This window comes from Mus caroli, unplaced genomic scaffold (genome assembly GCF_978045245.1).
Source record: "Mus caroli unplaced genomic scaffold, Mus_caroli_1 scaffold_5, whole genome shotgun sequence".
Classification (NCBI taxonomy): domain Eukaryota; kingdom Metazoa; phylum Chordata; class Mammalia; order Rodentia; family Muridae; genus Mus; species Mus caroli.
The window spans coordinates 94,766,640-94,786,487 of NW_028227260.1; the positions used below are offsets into that span (position 1 = coordinate 94,766,640).

Consider the following 19,848-nt stretch of genomic DNA (forward strand, 5'->3'; position numbering starts at 1 on the left):
CAGAACCCACGTGGAGACTCACAACCAGCTGTAACTCCAGGTCCAGAGGATCCAATACCCTCTTCTGGCCTCTAAGGATACTGCATGCATGTGGTGCACAGGCATACATAGAGGCAAAAGCAAAAGCAAACAAACAAACAAAAAAAAAAAAACCACCACCACCAACAACAAAACACTGAAACACATAAAATAAAATGACAAAAGAAAATCCGGGCATTGGTGGCCCACACCTTTAATCCCAGCACTTGGGAGGCAGAAGCAGGCAGATTTCTGAGTTTGAGGCCAGCCTGGTCCACAGAGTGAGTTCCAGGACAGCCAGGGCTACACAGAGAAACCCTGTCTCGGAAAAACAAACAAACAAACAAACAAAAGACAAAAGAAAATCAGAACAAGTACCTCTGGCATTCTGGTTGAAATTCTCACTCCACAGAATTCTGCTGAGCAATGAGGGTGCCCAGTGGGTAGCAAGAATGGGGAACAGATTAACCAGCCTGTCACAGAGCCAACCTATACTGTGTACCTAGGCCAGAGAGCTGGAGGATGCCCACTCTACTCTGCATGGTTATCACCTATTTTTCCAGAAGCATCCTTGGGGGTGAAGTATCCAGCAACTGGCAACCAGGGCCAATGGTTGTAAATTACTGGATTCAGACAGCTGAAGCTAAAGGGCTTGCCGACAATATGGGGTCACAGGGTCTCAGGATTCAGTCATTCCAGAGGCACCCTAACTTCACAATCTGTTGAGATCACCAGCCTCAGCTGCCAGACACAGATTCAGTCTTCTACCTACTCCCTCTTCATAAGCCCAGACTTCCTCACCAGTTCCCACCAGGGGGATCCAGAGCTAGACTGCTCAGTCCAGGCCTAGAAGAGCAGAAGGCGGGGTTTGAAACCCCGCCCTTTGTCCCGCCCCCAACTCGGGGCCCTTCGGAACTCTGAAGAGGATCAGGTGGTTGGGACACTGCTCTGTCAGCTGAGTGATAGTCACGGGATCGCGACCAAGTCTGAATTCCTGGAGGAAAGCAAATGATGGACCTAGGACTCCTAATGTTACAGGTATGTGGTAGTGGATGGTTCCAGCTAATGGTGGAGTCAGAAGCCCATTGAAGAGGCGGGAGTACTGTATCCTTGGTTCAAGGCCCTGTGGTGGTGGGGTGGAATCAAGTAGCTCTGGGGCCTACTCGAGTTGGTTCAGGAAGTCCCTGTGAAAGAAGAGCTGTGCTTCCCTGCTCTGCCCTGATTCACTTCACAGGACATGGAGAAGGAACGGGAGACACTGCAGGTCTGGAAGAAGCGTGTGGAACAAGAGCTTGATAGAGTGATCGCTTTCTGGATGGAGCATTCCCATGACCAGGAACACGGGTTAGCTATCCTGCCATGATCCTCCTAGGGCCCCCCTCCCCCTATCTCACTTGGACGTGACTCACAGATCTACTGACCCGAGGAGAGTAGTGAAGCTATGGCTCTTTCCTTCATTTTCTGACAATATTTGTCTCACAGGGGCTTCTTCACATGCCTTGGCCGTGATGGGAAGGTATATGATCACCTCAAATATGTTTGGCTGCAGGGGAGGCAGGTCAGTTTGCACACTTAAGGTGTTCACACAACAATAGGGTATACCCAGGGATACCTAGGATTCCCTCCACCCCAGCTACTCCTCTCTAAATTGTGTTCCCTTACAGGTATGGATGTATTGTCGCTTATACCGCAGTTTTGAGCGCTTCCGCCGTGTTGAGCTTCTGGATGCAGCAAGAGCAGGTACCCTCTCCTAGCCCTATCTCCCCAGGGCCTTCAGTGGGTTATTTATTCAATGTATCTAAAGGGGTCTAGAAGAGGAAAGGGACTGGCAGGTTCCAAGAGGCAGTATATTCGGAGTCCTTACCTAGCATGCATACTTTCCAACCACCAGGTGGTGAATTTTTGCTGCGTTATGCCCGGGTGGCACCACCTGGCAAGAAATGTGCTTTTGTGCTGACTCGGGATGGCCGGCCAGTGAAGGTGCAGCGGACCATTTTCAGCGAGTGCTTTTACACCATGGCCATGAATGAACTGTGGAAAGTAACAGGGGAAATGCGTTATCAGGTATTGTAGGAGCCTGTGGGGGATCACAGGCTGTTGGGCATGAGTGTACTCTGATGACAGGCCTGGGAACCTGCCACAAGACCCATTTACTCATTTCCTACCATTTTGTGACCACATGTTTCCTCAGCTCTCTCCTGTTTCCTCAGCTCTCTCTAACCCTAACCCTAAAGGGACCCTGGGCAAACAGTGCCCTGTGTCCAGGTAGAAAAGGTTTTCACTTTCTTCACTGGGCCCTTCTGCCTGAGAGTGACCTGAATCCCAGAGTCCCCGAAAATAGTATTGGGAGGATCTACTTGGCCTCTGGTGCCTGGCTGTAGGGTTAGCCCTGGAGAGGTTCCGGAAGAGCAGGTATCTTTGGAGAAGAAGCTGAGCCCTGAGTCCTTGGGGGAAGAAGTTTGTGCTGGGACAGGGCGGCCTCTCTGGTCTCCTCACAGAGTGAAGCCATGGAGATGATGGATCAGATCATCCACTGGGTACGGGAGGACCCGGCTGGGTTGGGCCGGCCTCAGCTCTCGGGAACACTGGCCACAGAGCCCATGGCAGTGCCCATGATGCTGCTCAGCCTGGTGGAGCAGCTTGGAGAAGAAGATGAGGAGCTGACCAACAAGTATGCAGAACTAGGGGACTGGTGTGTCCACAGAATTCTTCAGCATGTCCAGGTAGGCACAGAGACAGGGGCAAAGTGAACTCCATTCTCTCACTCTGCATAGGCCCCTCTATCTAAAGTCAGGTGGGTCCAAGGAAGCTCATTTATTTGAAATACAGCCCAGGGTCCTCAGGAAGGTGGAGCCCAGTTTGCTGAGGGCAGAAATGGGTGTGTCCTAAGACAAGAGGCCAGAGCAACAGGCACATTCTGAGATATCGAAAGGAGGTCTTGACTTATGTTCTTCCCTAGCCTCTGTGGCATCAAAGACAGTCTTGCCTGTCTCCTCATTCAGTTGTTTTACCCTCTTCACTTGAGAGACCCAGACCTAAGCAAGGATCAGAACCTACTGGGTTCATGGGAGACAATCAGCCATTCCAAAAATGTCCCGGAGCAGGGCGTGGTACACATATCTGTAATTCCAGAACTCTGGAGTTGGAAACTGAAGAATTTAGAGTTCAAGGTCAGCCCTGCTTGTATAGTTTGAGACCAGCCTGGGCTACCAAGACTATGTCAAAACACACAACCCAAAATGCCCCTTTAGACCTATTGAGTAGGTATATGGCTGGTACCAGGGGCAGAGGAAGGGATTTTTTTTTCTTTCTCTCTCTCTCTCTTTTTTTGGTTTTTCGAGACAGGGTTTCTCTGTGTAGCCCTGGCTGTCCTGGAACTCACTCTGTAGACCAGGCTGGCCTCAAACTCAGAAATCCACCTGCCTCTGCCTCCCGACTGCTGGGATCAAAGGCGTGTGCCACCGCGCCTGGCTCCAAAGTTCAATCTTTCTGATTGGGTGACCTGAAGTGGAAACATTTGTCTCATGTCCTTTGCCTGGCAGAGGGACGGACAAGTTGTACTGGAGAATGTATCAGAGGATGGGAAAGAGCTTGCTGGTTGCCTTGGAAGACATCAGAACCCAGGTGAAGGCATGTGCTAGGCCCGTTAGGAAAAAAAACAAACAAACTCATCTTTGAGTTTGGGGTATAAGATGGGAGGGGTAGCCCTCCTCCCTCCACCAAGGAGCAGGCAATGGGCGGGGACAGACTGCCCAGGAGTGGGCATGGAGTCCAGGCAGAAAGGCAGGGTATCTTGTGACAGAGTTCAAGCATCTCTCACCCTTGATAAGGAAGGGAGGTGCCAGGAGTTCCAGCCCTCAGATGCCTTGAAGGGGGGAACCTGATTCATGCCTTACTTTCCTTCAACTCTGACTAGGCCACACATTGGAAGCTGGCTGGTTTCTGCTTCAGTATGCCCTCAGGAAAGGTGACCCCAAACTTCGAATGCACATTATTGACAAGTTTCTCTTACTGCCTTTCCACTCTGGATGGGACCCTGAGCATGGAGGCCTCTTCTACTTCCAGGATGCCGATGGTCTCTGCCCTACCCAGGTGGGAGTGCCCAGAATAGCTTGCACGAAGCCTATTATATAGTAGGAGCTGGGTATGATTGTGCATTCCTTTAATCCTAGTACTTAGAAGGCAGAGGCAAGCGGATCTCTGTGAATTTCAGGCTAACCTGGTCTACAGAATGAGTTCTAGGACAGTCAGATCTACATAGTGAGATCCTGTGTGAAAAAAAATAGCAGCAACAACAAAAATTTGAACCTAGAGCCAAAGTCTCTCCATCTTATATCCTGGGAAATCCATTAGAGAAGAGAATTTGTGCAAATGCTGATGCCAAGACACATGTCCCTTTGTCTGGTGCCAGCGGCTCAAAGGGCTCTTGGGTGATTCTCATTTGGTGACAGGCAGGGGTGGAATTGTTCCTCTGATTGTTTTCTGATCCTTCTGGAGATCTGCAGAGGGTATTGTACAGCATGGGTAGCAGCAGTGTCCAAAAGGCCAAAAGACAGTGTGACAAGGCAGACAGCACTCTAATTCAAAGACTAAAGTCTTCCTTCCCTAGTACTTGTCTCCTTTTAAGGAGCTGCTTAGGGTGCATACAGGTCAGAAGGCTAGCCCTACTCTTTTTTTTTAATTAATTATTTATTTTATGTATATGAATACACCATTGCGCTCTCTCTCTCTCTCTCTCTCTCTCTCTCTCTCTCTCTCTCTCTCTGTTTTGTTTTTCGAGACAGGGTTTCTCTGTGTAGCCCTGGCTGTCCTGGAACTCACTCTGTAGACCAGGCTGGCCTCGAACTCAGAAATCTGCCTGCCTCTGCCTCCCCAAGTGCTAGGATCAAAGGCATGCACCACCACCGCTGGGCTACCATTGCTCTCTTTAGACATGCCAGAAAAGGGCATCAGATCCCAGTACGGATGGTTGTGAGCTACCATGTGGTTGCTGGGAATTGAACTCAGGACCTCTGGAAGAGCAGCCACTGGTCTTAACCACTGAGCCATCTCTTTAGCCCCAGGCTAGCCCTACTCTTAAGGACTATTCAAACTCTATCCCCCATGTCTCCCCTATGATTAAACACCAAGTCCTAAGCCGGACATACTGAATCAGAACAGAGGATGTTAAGTGTCTTCCTAGGGCCTTCAGGGACCTCAGCTGCCCATCTCTGCTCTGTTCTCAGCTGGAATGGAACATGAAGCTGTGGTGGCCACACAGTGAAGCCATGATTGCCTTCCTCATGGGTTATAGTGTCAGTGGGGATCCAGCCTTGCTGCACCTCTTCTACCAGGTGGCTGAGTACACCTTCCGCCAGGTAAGTGCTCTCTCCTTGTCCCCTGGAAGCCCAGGCAGCAGGAGAGGGAGAAATAGGAGCTGTGTGTAAGGAGGTCCAGGAGGCTTTCCTTCAGCTTCTTCTAGCCCATTCACTAGATGTTGCCCTCAGCTGCTCTGGGAGTCCCAAGACTGTCTTTTGTTTGGTGAACCAAGAAGCTCTGCCTCAAGGAATACACCTTTCTGGATGATCAGATTCTAATCAAGTAAACAAGCAAACAGAGACCAATGAGCTGTGGAAAACAAAGCAGATGCCAAATGATACAGAACTTTCTTTTTTTTTTTTTAAGATTTATTTATTTATTACATGTAAGTACACTGTAGCTGTCTTCAGACACTCCAGAAGAGGGCGCCAGATCTCCTTACGGATGGTTGTGAGCCACCATGTGGGTGCTGGGATTAGAACTCTGGACCTTCGGAAGAGCAGTCGGGTGCTCTTACCCACTGAGCCATCTCACCAGCCCCAGAACTTTCTTATAGAGGGGGCAGAGAAGACCTTGTGAGCAAGGATCCAAAGCAAAGGAGGGCAAGGGTGTATCTGTGTCTATTCAACAGAACGGAAACTGTGAGGGTACAGCCAAGTGGGTTTCACGTAGCAGGAACATCCTTGATCTGCCAGGGCCAGTAAGCCTGAGCCTTGACAGAGAATCCAACGGCTAGGATGTCAGGCTGGTAAATCACCAGTTGGATTTTCCTCCCTGTCCCCTGCACAAGCTCGTGTTAGAGAGAAAGACATGCACACAGTAGGTTAGAGGACAATCTCAGGTGGTGGTCCTCAGGCACTACATACCTTTTTGTTGAGAAGATAGGGTTGTGAACTAGCTACACTGGCAAGCTAGCTATGGAGGTGAATCTTTAGAATACGCTATCTTTGCCTCTCCAGTGGGGGGATTATAAGTACGCTATCCTTGACTTGTTTTCATATCCTTGACTTGGTTTCTGGGACCAAATTCAGGTCTTCCTGTTTGCAAGGCACTTTTTTGTTTGTTTTTGGTTTTCAAGACAGGGTTTCTCTGTGTAGCCCTGGCTGTCCTGAAACTCACTCTGTAGGTCAGGCTGACATCCAACTTAGAGATCTGCCTGCCTCTAGCCTCCCTGGTACCTGGGATTAAAGGCATGTGCCACCACTGCTCAGTTAGTTTGTAAGGCACTTTACTGACTGAAGTATATCTCTTGGTACAGCAGATGAGTTTAAGAGGCTATAGTTCAGAGAGAGAAATTTGGCTTGCTACAAAGCCTAGTTGTCATAAAAAAAAAATGTAGGTGACCTGGGCATGGTGGTACATACCTGTAATCCTAGCCATTGGGTGGCTGGAACCAGATCACAGCAGAGACCAGCCTGGTGTACAATAGTAAGTTTGAGACTAATCAGCTATATAGGGAGATTTTTCTTTTCTTTTTCTTTTTCTTTTTGGCTTTTTTTTCGAGACAGGGTTTCTCTGTATAGCCCTGGCTGTCCTGGAACTCACTTTGTAGACCAGGCTGGCCTCAAACTCAGAAATCTGCCTGCCTCTGCCTCCCGAGTGCTGGGATTAAAGGTGTGCACCACCACCGCCTGGCGGGAGATCTTAAACAAACAAATAACAATAGATATTATGGAGAGCCAAGAGTAAGGTAATTTTTTTAGTATAGAAGATAAAGAGGAGAAAGAATCAGGGCTAGTGAAGACTAGAATCAGTCATGAACTAGGAAAGAAAACAAATCAAGGGCCTCCAGAGGGTAGTGTTCCTAATGGAGGTAGTGTTCTTGAAGACTACTGGCGTCACTATTCCAGTGGTTTCCCTACAACTGTAGCAGGGACTCTTTCATTCTACAATTGTGGCTTTGGTTCTAGAAAAAATGACAATTTGTGTGATTATTTTTTAGATGTCTCATGTAATCTAAGCTGGCCATAAAAATTCAATATGTAGCTGAGGTTCCTCCTACCTCCTCTACCTTGATTCCTGAGGACTGGGATGGCATATGTATGCTACTACATTTGGTTAGTTTGTACTAACTGTAACTGAAATTTAGCATGGTTTTATTGTGATTAGAGGCAAAAAAATCCAAGCCATGTTTCTATTACATTGTATCTAAACAAGCAACTGGAGCTGTGTCAGATATTCACCCCTACTTCCAAATGACATCACCCATTAGGTTGAATCACTGCCTGAATACTGAATACATTCATTAAGGGTATGGATTAGAAGCCACCAATCTTAACCATAAAATGAAATAAAAAATGCACTTGAACAAGATCTAGATGACATTAAACAATTCTAAGAGCCCACTGTGCATCCCTGTAATATTAGCAAAGGTCTCAAATGAGAACAAGAAAAATGAATTGCAAAAGTTATAATCAAGCCGGCCGTGGTGGCACATGCCTTTCATCCCAGCACTCCGGAGGAAGAGGCAGGCGGATTTCTGAGTTTTAGGCCAGTCTGGTCTACAGAGTGAGTTCCAGGGACAGCCAAGGCTACACAGAGAAACCTTGTCTCGAAAAACCAAAAAAAAAAAAAAAAAAACAAAAAAAAACAAAAAAAAAAAAAAACGAAACCTTGTCTCAAAAAAACCAATAAAATAAAATAAAGACAATGAGGCAGTTATGGTGCATGACTTTAGTCCAGCAATGGGGAGATCTCAAGAGAGAACTTTTTACCAGGGCAGTCTGAGCCACATAGCAGATTCCAGGACAGCCATGGATACATAGTGAGACTTCTCAAAAATAAATACACAAGAAGGACAAGGCCACTCAAAAGTTATAAAGAATAGATTCAGAACTGGTTATACCTCACTTGGAGAATGTACCACCACCACTCTTTGAGACAAAATCTGGACTGTTCTTGAACTTAATTCTCCTGCCTCAGCCTCCTGAGTGCTGAGATTATAGACATGAACCATCACATAGCTTAAAATGTACAACTCATGCCACAATTTAAAGGGAACAATTTAAAGGGTAGTAAACTTTAGTGCAATTTGGTTTGTTTTATAAGCCTTCTAAGAAGGGGTTCTACTTAACTATTTTATCAATGGGAGCAAAATTGGAAGCAATGGATAAGAATCTGGGCTATATTTTGGGGAAGTGAAAAGCCTCAGTGAAAGAATAATGGGGTGTACAATGAATGGGTCTGTCCAGCCACCTGAGCTGCTGTTCCCCATATCTGAAGCATCAGACCCACTGGACAGGTTCAAAAGAAGTGAGAGATATGTTCAGAACCTATGGTCAAGACAGGCAGAAGATCATGTTGGCATGAACCTTATAGAAATGTGTCAAGACTTTGCCTTCTGAGGACTGGGACTAAAGGCATGCCCCATTACATAGGGATAAAGGAAAGATTGTGAGTCATAATAAAAACCTTGGTATGCAAGGTCAGGAGCTATGTGTCTCTGCTTGTAATCCAAAGATCTTTTAGACTAAAGGCCTGTGAAGTAGAGGACATGAACTCCAGGGAAGTCACTAGTTGTAAAGTTTGCTGAAACATCAATCTAGGATACTTAAAAAAAAAAATCAGATAAGGTAAAATGTGTCCATTTTTAAAATTTTCAATTTTAAGTGTTACCTAACAAACCACAATTGAATATAGAACACCTGTTCTCTCAGTGTAGCAGCACACGGCCTGCAACCCCTCCCCCCATCAGGTTACATGCTAAGGCAAACTGCCTACTACCCCCAGCTTTCATCTTTTTCCAGGATACGGTCCACTAAAAGTACTGATTTGTGAAACTGCGCTCTTTTTACTCTAACCATTGATACCGGTGCAAAAGGGACAGCGAGGGCCCCTTCCTCAACCGGTGACATTCGAGTGGGTCCTATCAGACACGAACCGTCATTGTCTCTTTATTCTAGTTTCGTGATCCTGAGCATGGGGAATGGTTTGGCTACCTGAACCAAGAGGGAAAGGTGGCCCTCACCATCAAGGGAGGTCCTTTTAAAGGTGAGCGAGGAACGGGGCGAGACTGTAGGGGTTTGTGGCACCCGGCTCGCCGGATCCTCCCTACCCTGGAGTTCATTCTCCCCACAGGCTGCTTCCATGTGCCGCGGTGCCTGGCCATGTGCGAGCAGATTCTGGGAGCCCTACTCCAACGCCTTGGGCCCGCCCCCCTCGGCTCCTCGCCCGCTGTCTCTACCCATGAAGGCTCGAAATAAAGCTGCCCTGTTCCACATGCTTGTGTGCGCACCTCTGTGGGCTCCGAGGGAGGGTACAACTATTCCCCACACTGCCCGCCTTGAAAGGTCTTCGCGGTGGCTTCAAACGCACCACCTTGGGCTCTGCTCCACCACGCCCAATTGTCTCTAAGTGCCACACTCACTGGTTGTGCAGTTCGGAGGCGGATCCTATAGCTGGGTACTTCCGCTGCAGGCTGGTCGGAGCGGACCGCCTTTTCCGCCGCCGTCCCAGGATCCTGGCCCCAGTCCTAGCTCCTATCGTCCTTACCCTGCTTGTAAGTGGCCGCCGAGTGCACGCGTTCACGATCCACACGATCGCGAGCTCCGCCGCCGCCGTGATGAACATCCGCAATGCTAGGGTGAGGTGATGGGGAGCCAGCCTGTCCGCACCGAGTGGGCGCCTTACGGGGTGACCGTGTGAGCATGTTATCGAGGGACCTGGTGCTTTGGTCCTGTAGGTCTGCGGACGCCGGACCTTAAGGCTGCTGCAGCCTGCTTTAAACATCTCGCGTTTATCCCGCGTTTCCTAATTCAGATCTCATTGAGTGGGCTCCACAACCTTTGGACACTATTGCTCAGTCCTGAAACTGGCGCGTTTTGCATGCCACATAGAAACCGGGCTTGTGCAAAGTCGTATAGTAGCAACTGTGCCCTGCCCGGGGAAAGGGGAGAGCCAGAGATTGACAGAGAACAGGGGTCACACGAGTGTGGCCCTCTTAGTCATTGCAGCCCCGGACTAACCGTGTCCCACTCTCATGCAGCCCGAAGACCTGATGAACATGCAGCACTGCAACCTTCTCTGCCTGCCGGAGAACTACCAGATGAAGTACTATTTCTATCATGGCCTCTCTTGGCCCCAGGTGGGCAGCTTTTGCGTTTTGTAGGGGTGTAGGGTGCAACAGGAGGGAAACATGGATCTGAGTGAGCAAGGGCATAAGAACTTGAGGCTCTGGTTGATGGAGAAGCCTGGCAAATGAAAGGGTGTGTATAGAAACTAGGCTCCACAGAGTGGAGGCTGGCAGTGAGCTCTATCCTGTGGCCTGCACTACATGACTTCCTTTTCCTTTCTGTCACCAGCTTTCGTACATTGCTGAGGATGAGAATGGGAAGATTGTGGGCTACGTCTTGGCTAAAATGTGAGTCACCAAGGAGAAAGAAAAGACACTAATGTTAAGATGGGGTGTTGAAGGACAAAAGCTTTGGAGAATGGAATGGGAAGCTGTGAATTAGTTTGAGAGACATTCTCTGTTGTCCAGATTGGTGCTCACTGTGTAACTCAGGCTAACTTCAAACTTATAGTAGTCTTCATGCTGAGCCTTCTCAATGCTGAGATTTAACTATGCCCAGCTTGCTATGAATGTTGTTTTGTTGTTTTAATTAACAGATTTGTAGGGAAGCTCTAAGCTGACAGAAAAATTGAGCAGAGGGTACAGAGTTTTTCCATACACTCCTCCTCCACATTTGTTTTCTCACTACCATGTATGGTACACTTGTTAGAAGTGAGAAACCGGCCGGGTGTAGTGGCTCATGCCTTTAATCCCAGCACTCGGGAGGAAGAGGCAGGTGGATTTCTGAGTTTGAGGCCAGCCTGGTCTACAGAGTGAGTTCCAGGACAGCCAGGGCTACACAGAGAAACCCTGTCTCGAAAAACAAAAACAACAACAACAAAAAAAAGAAGTGAGAAACCAATACAGATTTCATTAAGCAGATTCCTGTTTTCATTGTTGTGTTTCTGTATGTGTTGCACACCCTCTGAATTGGACAAAGAGTCTACCTTTAAAAAGTAGCCATCCCTCCCTCAACCTTGTACAACAGGGTCATCTTTTCATAATGATGTAGAGTTGAAATAGTAGCTTATAGCTCTTTCAAATTGGCTCCCCTCATGTAATGCTCTGCGATCAGCATTACTCTTTTTGTGGGCATCTATTGCAGGGTGATCTGTTGACACTGCACATATCTGATAGGTGTAGCGTGGGGCTTTGAGGGGGTCATGATTGGTTATTCTGATTCAGAAGTTCCTAGTTCTCTTCTTTTTGGATCTGGGGTGCTGTAGGATCAGCCACAAAGAGTCTGAGCACCTGTGTGCACAGGTGTCCCAGAAAGATGGCACCCATACCAGGCTCCTTTCTAGCTTTCTCTTCTAGGGAAGAGGACCCAGATGATGTGCCCCATGGACATATCACCTCACTGGTGAGTATAGCTACTGAGGGTTTGGTAGAGGTGGACTGGAGATAATTGAAGGAGCCACAGTGGTCGTACTTCTACCCAATCTTCTTCTCTCAGGCCGTGAAGCGATCCCACCGGCGCCTTGGCCTGGCTCAGAAGCTGATGGACCAGGCCTCTCGAGCCATGATAGAGAACTTCAATGCCAAATACGTCTCCCTGCATGTCAGGAAGAGGTGGAAGCCAAGTTGGGGGAAAGGGCAATGCTGGGAAGTGGGGAGGAAGGGGTTTGATAGTGGTTCTGGGGTTTACTGCCTTCATAAGTGGGAAAGGGGAGAGGGACAAGGAAGAAGGACAGGATATGGCCTGTCAACCTGCCTGGCCAAGTTTGTGATGCTGACCAATGCCTTATTCCCCTACAGTAACAGGGCCGCCCTGCATCTCTATTCCAACACTCTCAACTTTCAGTAAGTAGATCAAGACTTTTTTTAAGTGGCATGATCCACCCAGTTGGCTGGGATGAAAGGGGTGGAGGGACTCTAGACACTGCTGAGGGGCTTTCAGTATACTCATTGGCTATTCACTGACAAGCAAACCTGAAGAAAGCACCTATTTGTGTGTGTGGTAGAGAAGGGTCCAACATATGCTTCGTAGAGGAGGAGTGGCTTGGTGCTAGTGAGATTGGTGAAGGGCAGTGTGGTAAAGAACACACAGGGCTTCTTAGTGCTGGTCTAGGAGTAACGAGAGGTAGGCTAGAGCATGAGCAAAGGCTAAGAAGTGGCTGGCTCCAGGAAGCATCACGTAATAACAGATGAAAGGGGACAGCAGGGAAAAGGGGCCATGAGCAAAAGCAATGAGGGAACTATTGCTCTGAGTGTTCTGGTGGCTGAGGGCAGGTCTACTCCAAACATGGGCATCTCCATGAAGAGAGAGGACTTGGTAGTACCTAGTGCTACTTGAAAGTGGGGCTGGAGTAGACTAACTTGAGAAAGCACTGAAGCACACTAGACTTTGAGGGTGTCCAGTGAAGATGACACCATTGGGACAGGGTAGTAGTCTTCAGCTTTTTTGGGTTCAACATCCAGATTGATGGAGGGCTCTTTGACCTAGTTAAGATGCCTCTGCAACAGGAACTGCTGCACCTGCTAAGTCAGCAGTTTCCAGCTGGGTATGGTAACACATGCCTCTTAATCTCTGCACTCAAAGTAGAGGACTATGGGTTGGAGTTCTAGCATAGTGAGTTCCAGGTTAGTCTCAACCACATAGCAAGACCCTGTCTCAGTTAAGCTAAGGAGATAGCTTAATTGTGAGGACGTGTGTTTGATCCCTAGCACCCATGCATAAAAGCCATATACAGTGCCCCGCACCTGTTATCCTAGTGCTGAAGAGGTTAAGACAAGAGAATCGCTGGGGTTCACTAATCAACCAGCCTAGTTGAATGGACAAGTTCCAGATTCAATGAGAGACCCTATTTTGAAAAAATAAAAACAAGGTGGAAAGCAACTGAGGAAGATACCTAACATGTACCTCTGAAGACTGGCAAGGAGCCTTCCTAGGTCATCAGAGGGCTTCCCTTCCAGTGTCAGGGCTACTCAAGTGTGCACACACACCTCCCTCCCCTCCCTCAGCCATCTGCTCAGTAACCAGGTTGTCTATGATGACTATGTACATGCAGGTACAGTGTCCCTTTTTCCTAGCAGAGGAACTGGCTATGTGTTCAGTAAATGATAGGGAGCAGGTCAGGGAGAGGAAGAGGCAGAATTAGGGGCTTCAACTGAAAACACACAAGTCCTTGCTGGTCACGCTAGGAACAAAGGGGTAGCAAGTCTAGGAACGGGAAGTACCCTGGATGCTACATGATGCTTGGCTTCACTGGAAAAGCAGAGATAACTATCACAGCAGTTGGACGAGAGTTCATTCAAATGAAAAACAGAAAGGAGAAGCCCATTCACACTGGCTTTTTGCCTCTACAAAGGTCCTATGGGGGAGATTTACCCCAGTAGCCTAAGAACCAGGAGAATTTGCCCCTAGGCATGTGTCTTGATCCTACCCCCAGGATCAGCGAAGTGGAGCCCAAATACTATGCAGATGGGGAAGATGCGTATGCAATGAAGCGGGACCTCACGCAGATGGCTGATGAGGTAAGAGTTCAGCCAGTCCAGGGCAGCAATTCCAGCAGCAGGGGAGATTCTGTACTTGGGAAAGGTGGCTACTTTAGAACTGTGAGACTGAGTGAGGCAGTGGTGGCTAGAGGCAAGACCAAGATTGAGTGTCAGCCCTTGTCATTGTAGAGCCCCTCTTTCCCTCACTTTCTAAGCTGTCAAGTTGTGACATGGCCTCTGTTGACTCTAAGAGGAGGCTATGGGATGCTTTCTGGGGAAGAAGCCTGGAGGTGGGTGGAACAGGAGAGAGAATAGGAAGATATTTTTCTAGGGAGTGGGACTACTAGGCTCAGGGGCAGCCTGCTCAGATTTAGGTCTAAACTGGGCTAGAGAGAAAGGGTCTCTGACCAAGCCTTCCGGAGAGGTACCGCTCTGTCTTGGAGGCTCCCCAACAGCACATTTGAGGGCAATAGGACCCTTGTCATTTTACAGGTGAGGAAAGCAGGCTTAGGGCAGAGCTAGGATTGAACTACATTTCTACCCAGTCCTATTTCTTGCCTTGGCCCTACCACTTCTCACTGTGTCCCTTCCCCCAGCCAGCCCCAGGGCCTGGCTCCTCTTGTCTCCTGTCTGGAGACTTAGGCCCTGTCTCTTTCCACCCGCTTCCCTCTGGGCTCCTGGCGGCAGCTGAGGCGGCACCTGGAGCTGAAGGAAAAGGGCAAGCACATGGTTCTGGCGGCCTTGGAGAACAAAGCGGAGAACAAAGGCAACGTGCTTCTGAGCTCAGGAGAGGCCTGTCGTGAGGAGAAGGGCCTGGCTGCTGAGGATAGTGGTGGGGACAGCAAGGACCTCAGTGAGGTCAGCGAGACCACAGAGAGCACAGATGTCAAAGACAGCTCAGAGGCCTCTGACTCTGCCTCCTAGAACCTGCCCCACCTGGTCCCAACCTTGCCCCATGTGCTTTTACAATAAATGTCACCCAGTGGCCTTGGGAAATTTGTGAATGTGCATAGTGGGGTATGCTTTTTTTCCAGCTCCTATATGTCAGGGATACTATCTTCACAGCCTAGAGTGTATTGAGCTCACAAGTCAAAACAGACTTGAGGATGGGACCCCAAAGCTGGCTCTCTTCAACAACTGAGTTGGAGTTGACAGGTAAACTGTCTTGGGTGCTATATTCTGATGTCACGTGTCTGGCCTACAGGCCTCATTAATGGCCTTTTTGTCCTAATGTAATTTTCTAGGGCTGAACAAAATGATTTCCTAGGCTTTCTAGTCAGCCTCACATTTCAGAGGCAGCTCTCCTACCTTGATGTTCTTTGCTGCACTGCTTTGCCCCCTCATGTCCCTCTCAGCCCTTTACCCTAGGTCATACTTGTTCTCATCTGTAGGAGCTCCTGGAACCCCAAATGCCTAAGTCCAACTGCTCATTGCACTTATCTGGAGAGATCCTAGCCCCAGTTGCTTAGGCTCTTCCTATCTGTAACCTTTTTTTTTTTTTTTTGAGACAGGATCTCTCATCCTTAGCTTGGAACTCATTATATAGCCCAGGCTGGCCTCAAACTTGTGCCAATCCTGCCTCAGGCTCTAAAGTGCTGGGATTACAGGCATGAGCCATTCCCCCATTAATATTTTGTATTTGCTATGGGGTAGTGGTGGCACACTTAACCCCAGTCCTTGGGAGGCAGAGGCAGGTGGATTTTTTTTTAAGTTCCAGGCCAGCCTGATCTACAAAGTGAGTTCCAGGATAGGGCTATGCAGACAAACAAGACAAGACAGTTCCATGCATTTTCTAGTTCTTGACTGCCATCAGGATACCCTCAATGTCTTCTAATATTTTTGCGACTTCTGGTAGGCTCATAAACTCAAATATAATTGAACTAAAAAGACAAAAAGAGAGTCCTCCTCACTTCTGAACGTTTTGTCACACCGTCACCCTTGCCTTAACATTTGCTCCTCTAAATGTGCTGCTTTAAGACCATCACTTGTGGCTCCTAGGTCCTGGGTGGGCTCTCCTTAGGCCGCTCACCTAACTGCAGTGCACCTTATATCAGAGCTGTCACTTTACTAATAATGTCCTTGCTCCTGCAAGTGACACAGCGATCTGCCACTATGTGGAAGAATTTGTCCTGGAGCTTAGTACTTTGGTTGTACAAATCATCTATTAGAAACTGAGAAAGGGGCGACTGAAGGGCGGGGAGGAAAAATCACAGCCGCACCCTCTTCTCTAGTTCAAACGAAATTGCGTTCTTGCTGGGCAGTGGTCGCGCATGCCTTTAATCCCTGCACTTGGGAGGCAGAGGCAGGTGGATTTCTGAGTTTGAGGCCAGCCTGGTCTACAGAGTGAGTTCCAGGACTACTCAGAGAAACCCTGTCTCGAAAAAAGAAAAAAGAAACTCCGTCTGGTTGGCTAAAATTACGTACTTCCCTTTGTATGAGTCGAGCAGCTTGTTCCACCCGGCGTGCTGGCGTCAGTTCCTTCCGGTTCGCAAGCCGGTGGTGGTCTTAGTTCTCAATCTCTGATTGGTTCTGCAGCGCTAGGCCTGCCGCCTTGCGGTAAAGCGGTGGACATGCGCAGTGGCTCAATCGTGGCTTAGAATTGGTGGGTGGGGGAGTTTGCAGATCCTCTTAAGGCGCTTACAGAATCCTCTCGAGGCCCGCCCGCCCGCCCTCTGCACTGGTTGCTTAGGTGTCATTGGTGGCCGCCTGAAACTCTGCTGTCCGCCCCGCCTCCTAGTCGGTTAGGTTTCCTGGGCGGAGGTCAGAGCTGTGAAGGGGAAAACCACAGGCCTGCTAGGCCTTGGGGGCCCAGCACTTCCCCTGCTTCGGCGGCGTCTGCCTCTTACATTGTGAGCGGAGGCTGAGGGTGACTCTAGGGACACTTCTCCAGGCCTTACCTTCATGCTTAATCTTTCCTTTCTTTGTTTCTTTCCTTTTTTTTTTTTTTAAAGAATTGCTTATTTTATGTATCTGTCGCTGTCTTCAGACACACCAGAAGAGGTCATTGGATCCCACTACAGATGGTTATGAGCCACCATGTGGTTGCTGGGAATTGACTCAGGACCTCTGGAAGAGCAGTCAGTGCTCTGAACCTGAACTATCTCTCCAGCCCTCTCCAATCCTTTTTTTCTCTTTTGAGCCCCACTATCCTCTCATTTCCCTCTGTCCAGAGTAGCCAGCCAATCTGAGCTCATCAGCCCTGTGGTCCTCATCCCTCAGGACCAAGCGTACATCCTTCCACATATTCAAAAATGTTTTGCAGAGCTCCAGAGATAGGCAGGCAGCTCTAAGTGTATTCTGATAAGTGTATGAAGTTAAATATATTTCATGCTGAATATAAACAGTTCAATGCCTGCATTGTGATGCCCTGTCATAAAGAAATAATCCTGTATATATAACCCTCGCTCTCTCTTTAAAGATTTAGTGGGGGGAGGGTGGAAAGGGAGAGGATAATGCGTTAGAAGTGAAGTATTACGTGGTTGTGAGCAGCCTTTGAATTTTAAGAACAGAACTCTGTCCCCTGGAAGAGCTCTTTAACCACTGGAACCACCTCCATTACTTATCTTGTTGGGCTTTGGTTTTGTTTGTTTTGACAGTCTCCATATATAGCCCCTATCTCTGCCTCTAGGTGAGCACCCCCTCACCCAGCTTCTCTGATTTTTGAGACTGGGTCTCTATAGCTTCATTCAGCCTGGAACTCACTCTGCAACTCTGGCTTGCCTCTAAGTCACCACCCACCCACTCCCACTCTGCCCTGCAGGCTTTTAGAGTCTCAAAACGGGAGCTAGCTAGCTGTGGTAGTGCTTTTTGTGCTTCGTCTCAGCACGTAGAGGCAGAAGTTCAAGGCTAGCTTGGTCTACATAGTAAGTTCTAGTTTAACCAGAGCTACTGAAAGATATACCCTATCTCAAAAAGCCAAGAAGGGTGCCGAGGAAATGGTTCATTGGTAAACAGCACTTGTTGCTCTTGTAGAGAATCCCAGTTTGATTCCCAGCACCCACGTGTAGGAGGTTCATAACCATCTGTAATTCCAGAATCTGGAGATTCTGATGCACACATACAAGTTACACATACATATACACATAAAATTAAATGAATAAATCTAATTAAAAAAAAAGCCAAAAAGGAACAGGCCAGGTATGCTGGCACATGCCTTTAATCCCAGAACTTGAGAGGCAGAGGCAGGCTGATCTCTGTGAGTTTGAGGCCAGCCTGGTCTCCATAGTAAGTTCCAGAACAGCCAGACCTACATAGTGAGACCCTGTTTCCAAACAAAAGGAGCAAGAGCTAAAGGTACAGAAAGCAGTTTCACTCATGGCTTCAGATGCCAAGCAAGTGTCCTGAAAACAGCCAGTCACTAAGTTTTTTGTTTTGCTTTTCACTCAGTTTCATGCAAAGGGCTGAATGGGGCACCATTCAGATTTCTGGATCAAGGACTAGGAACATTTGAAGGCTAGTTCAGTAGCCATTTCTTGTGTGCCTGAATCCTGCTCTGGCTCTGCTGCTTGGATGGGTGACTTCTAAGGACTAGTTAAGGGTCAGATAGAAGGGAAGACAGGTAGGGTGGGTTGCTTTAACTAATAAAGGCATTGGTGCCTGATTGACTTTAGCATGAGGCACTCTTGAAATAAATGTCCTGACAAAGCAAGTTCACAAGGATGGATGTCCATTCGTGTGCTAGGAGAACGATACAGGCTTGCTTACCTTGGTGGAAGATTCCAACATTGCTACTTCTGAGACCAGCTTCTGGAAGTCCAGGACTTGGGCTTGCCAACATTTCGCTAGCTTCTAGACCATTTCTTCAAGGTTCTGTGAGCACCAACAGCATCTTAGAGAAGGGCTTTGGTATTGGAAGCAAATGGAGATCAAGAACAAGATTCAACTTCGGAGGCAGAGGCAGGTGGATTTCTGAGTTCGAGGCCAGCCTGGTCTACAGAGTGAGTTCCAGGACAGCCAGGGGCTATACAGAGAAACCCTGTCTCAAAAAACCAAAAAAGAAAAAAAGAAAGAAAAAGAAAAAAAAAAAAAAGAACAAGATTGAAGCTGGTGAGATGGCTCAGCGGTTAACTAAGAGCTTTGACTGCTCTTCCAAAGGTCTTGAGTTCAAATCCCAGCAACCACATGGTGGCTCATAACCATCAGTGATGAGATCTGATGCCCTCTTCTGGTGTGTCTGAAGACAGCTACAGTGTACTTACATATAACAATAAATAAATCTTAAAAAAAAAAAAAAAAAGATTGAACACAGTTGAAAGTCCAGAACAGTCTCCCCTCCTGCCAAATCTCCATGTCAGGCTCACAAGTTTGACATCCATGCATGCAAGTACAGGTGTGGATGCCCTTGTATTAGTACCTTCAAGCATGTTTTGTAAGTTATCTTGCCTATCACCCACAATCTGTATACCCGAGGCTTTCTCTCCAATGAACTAAAGACAGATGGCTTGTCACCTGCCTCCTGCCTTCCTAATTGACTAGAAGAGCCTGGTGTGGTTGTGCACTTGGGGCAGAGGCAGAATTTGAGTCCAGCCTGGATTGTGTAAAGCCAACCAGGGCTACAAAGTGAAGCCTTGTGAATGAGACAAAACAAAACATGACAAGTTAATGAGTAGATCTTGCCTTATGACTTAGAGTTGATGGGGGTGAATAAAATCACCATCATCCTTGGATAAAGGAGGCAATAGGAGTTGTTTCTAGGCTGGTTCAAAGCCCCCACTGGTATAGGTCCCTACAGGGTGCAAGATGGAAGGGAAAAGAAACAAAAACAGTCTCTTCCGGCAGCAGGAAGTGGTAGCTACCTATGGGGAAATGAGGCTAGTTCTTTCCTTTGGGGCTGAGTAGAAGGGGAACTGTAGCTGAACCCTGCTCCCTCCCCCTCAGGGGGCCCAGGGAGAACATAAGCCTACAGTTCTCTGGGGAACTTCCCATTCAGCTGTCTGAACTCCCATAGGTCTCACTATGGGCTATGACTCTGGAAGGAGGGTGGCATCTGATGTCCAGGAAGGCTTCAGAGGCAGACCACCTAGGAGCAGTCTTGAGCCTGGAGC

General features: G+C 48.1%; 2 protein-coding genes across 5 annotated transcripts; both read left to right on the forward strand.

Annotated features, from left to right (window-relative positions):
- Nucleotides 1–931: 931 nt before the first annotated feature.
- On the forward strand, nt 932–9,535 carry Renbp (renin binding protein). 2 transcript variants are annotated; one of them, XM_021153296.2, is made up of 11 exons: nt 932–1,056; nt 1,253–1,362; nt 1,501–1,576; nt 1,683–1,758; nt 1,910–2,082; nt 2,517–2,741; nt 3,561–3,642; nt 3,935–4,110; nt 5,244–5,375; nt 9,219–9,306; nt 9,394–9,535. In XM_021153296.2, exons 1-11 carry the CDS (start codon nt 1,027–1,029, stop codon nt 9,516–9,518), a joined length of 1,293 nt encoding a protein of 430 aa, XP_021008955.1. In that variant the 5' UTR covers nt 932–1,026; the 3' UTR covers nt 9,519–9,535. The 2 variants fall into 2 exon arrangements, with proteins under 2 accessions (XP_021008955.1, XP_029329373.1); XM_029473513.2 differs by lacking the exons at nt 3,561–3,642; nt 3,935–4,110.
- Nucleotides 9,536–9,734: 199 nt separating this feature from the next.
- On the forward strand, nt 9,735–14,812 carry Naa10 (N-alpha-acetyltransferase 10, NatA catalytic subunit). 3 transcript variants are annotated; one of them, XM_021153128.2, is made up of 8 exons: nt 9,735–9,898; nt 10,301–10,399; nt 10,617–10,675; nt 11,684–11,729; nt 11,823–11,938; nt 12,125–12,169; nt 13,759–13,843; nt 14,492–14,812. In XM_021153128.2, exons 1-8 carry the CDS (start codon nt 9,878–9,880, stop codon nt 14,726–14,728), a joined length of 708 nt encoding a protein of 235 aa, XP_021008787.1. In that variant the 5' UTR covers nt 9,735–9,877; the 3' UTR covers nt 14,729–14,812. The 3 variants fall into 3 exon arrangements, with proteins under 3 accessions (XP_021008787.1, XP_021008788.1, XP_021008789.1); XM_021153129.3 differs by having other exon boundaries at nt 9,758–9,898; nt 14,401–14,812; XM_021153130.3 differs by having other exon boundaries at nt 9,758–9,898; nt 14,405–14,690.
- Nucleotides 14,813–19,848: the final 5,036 nt, after the last annotated feature.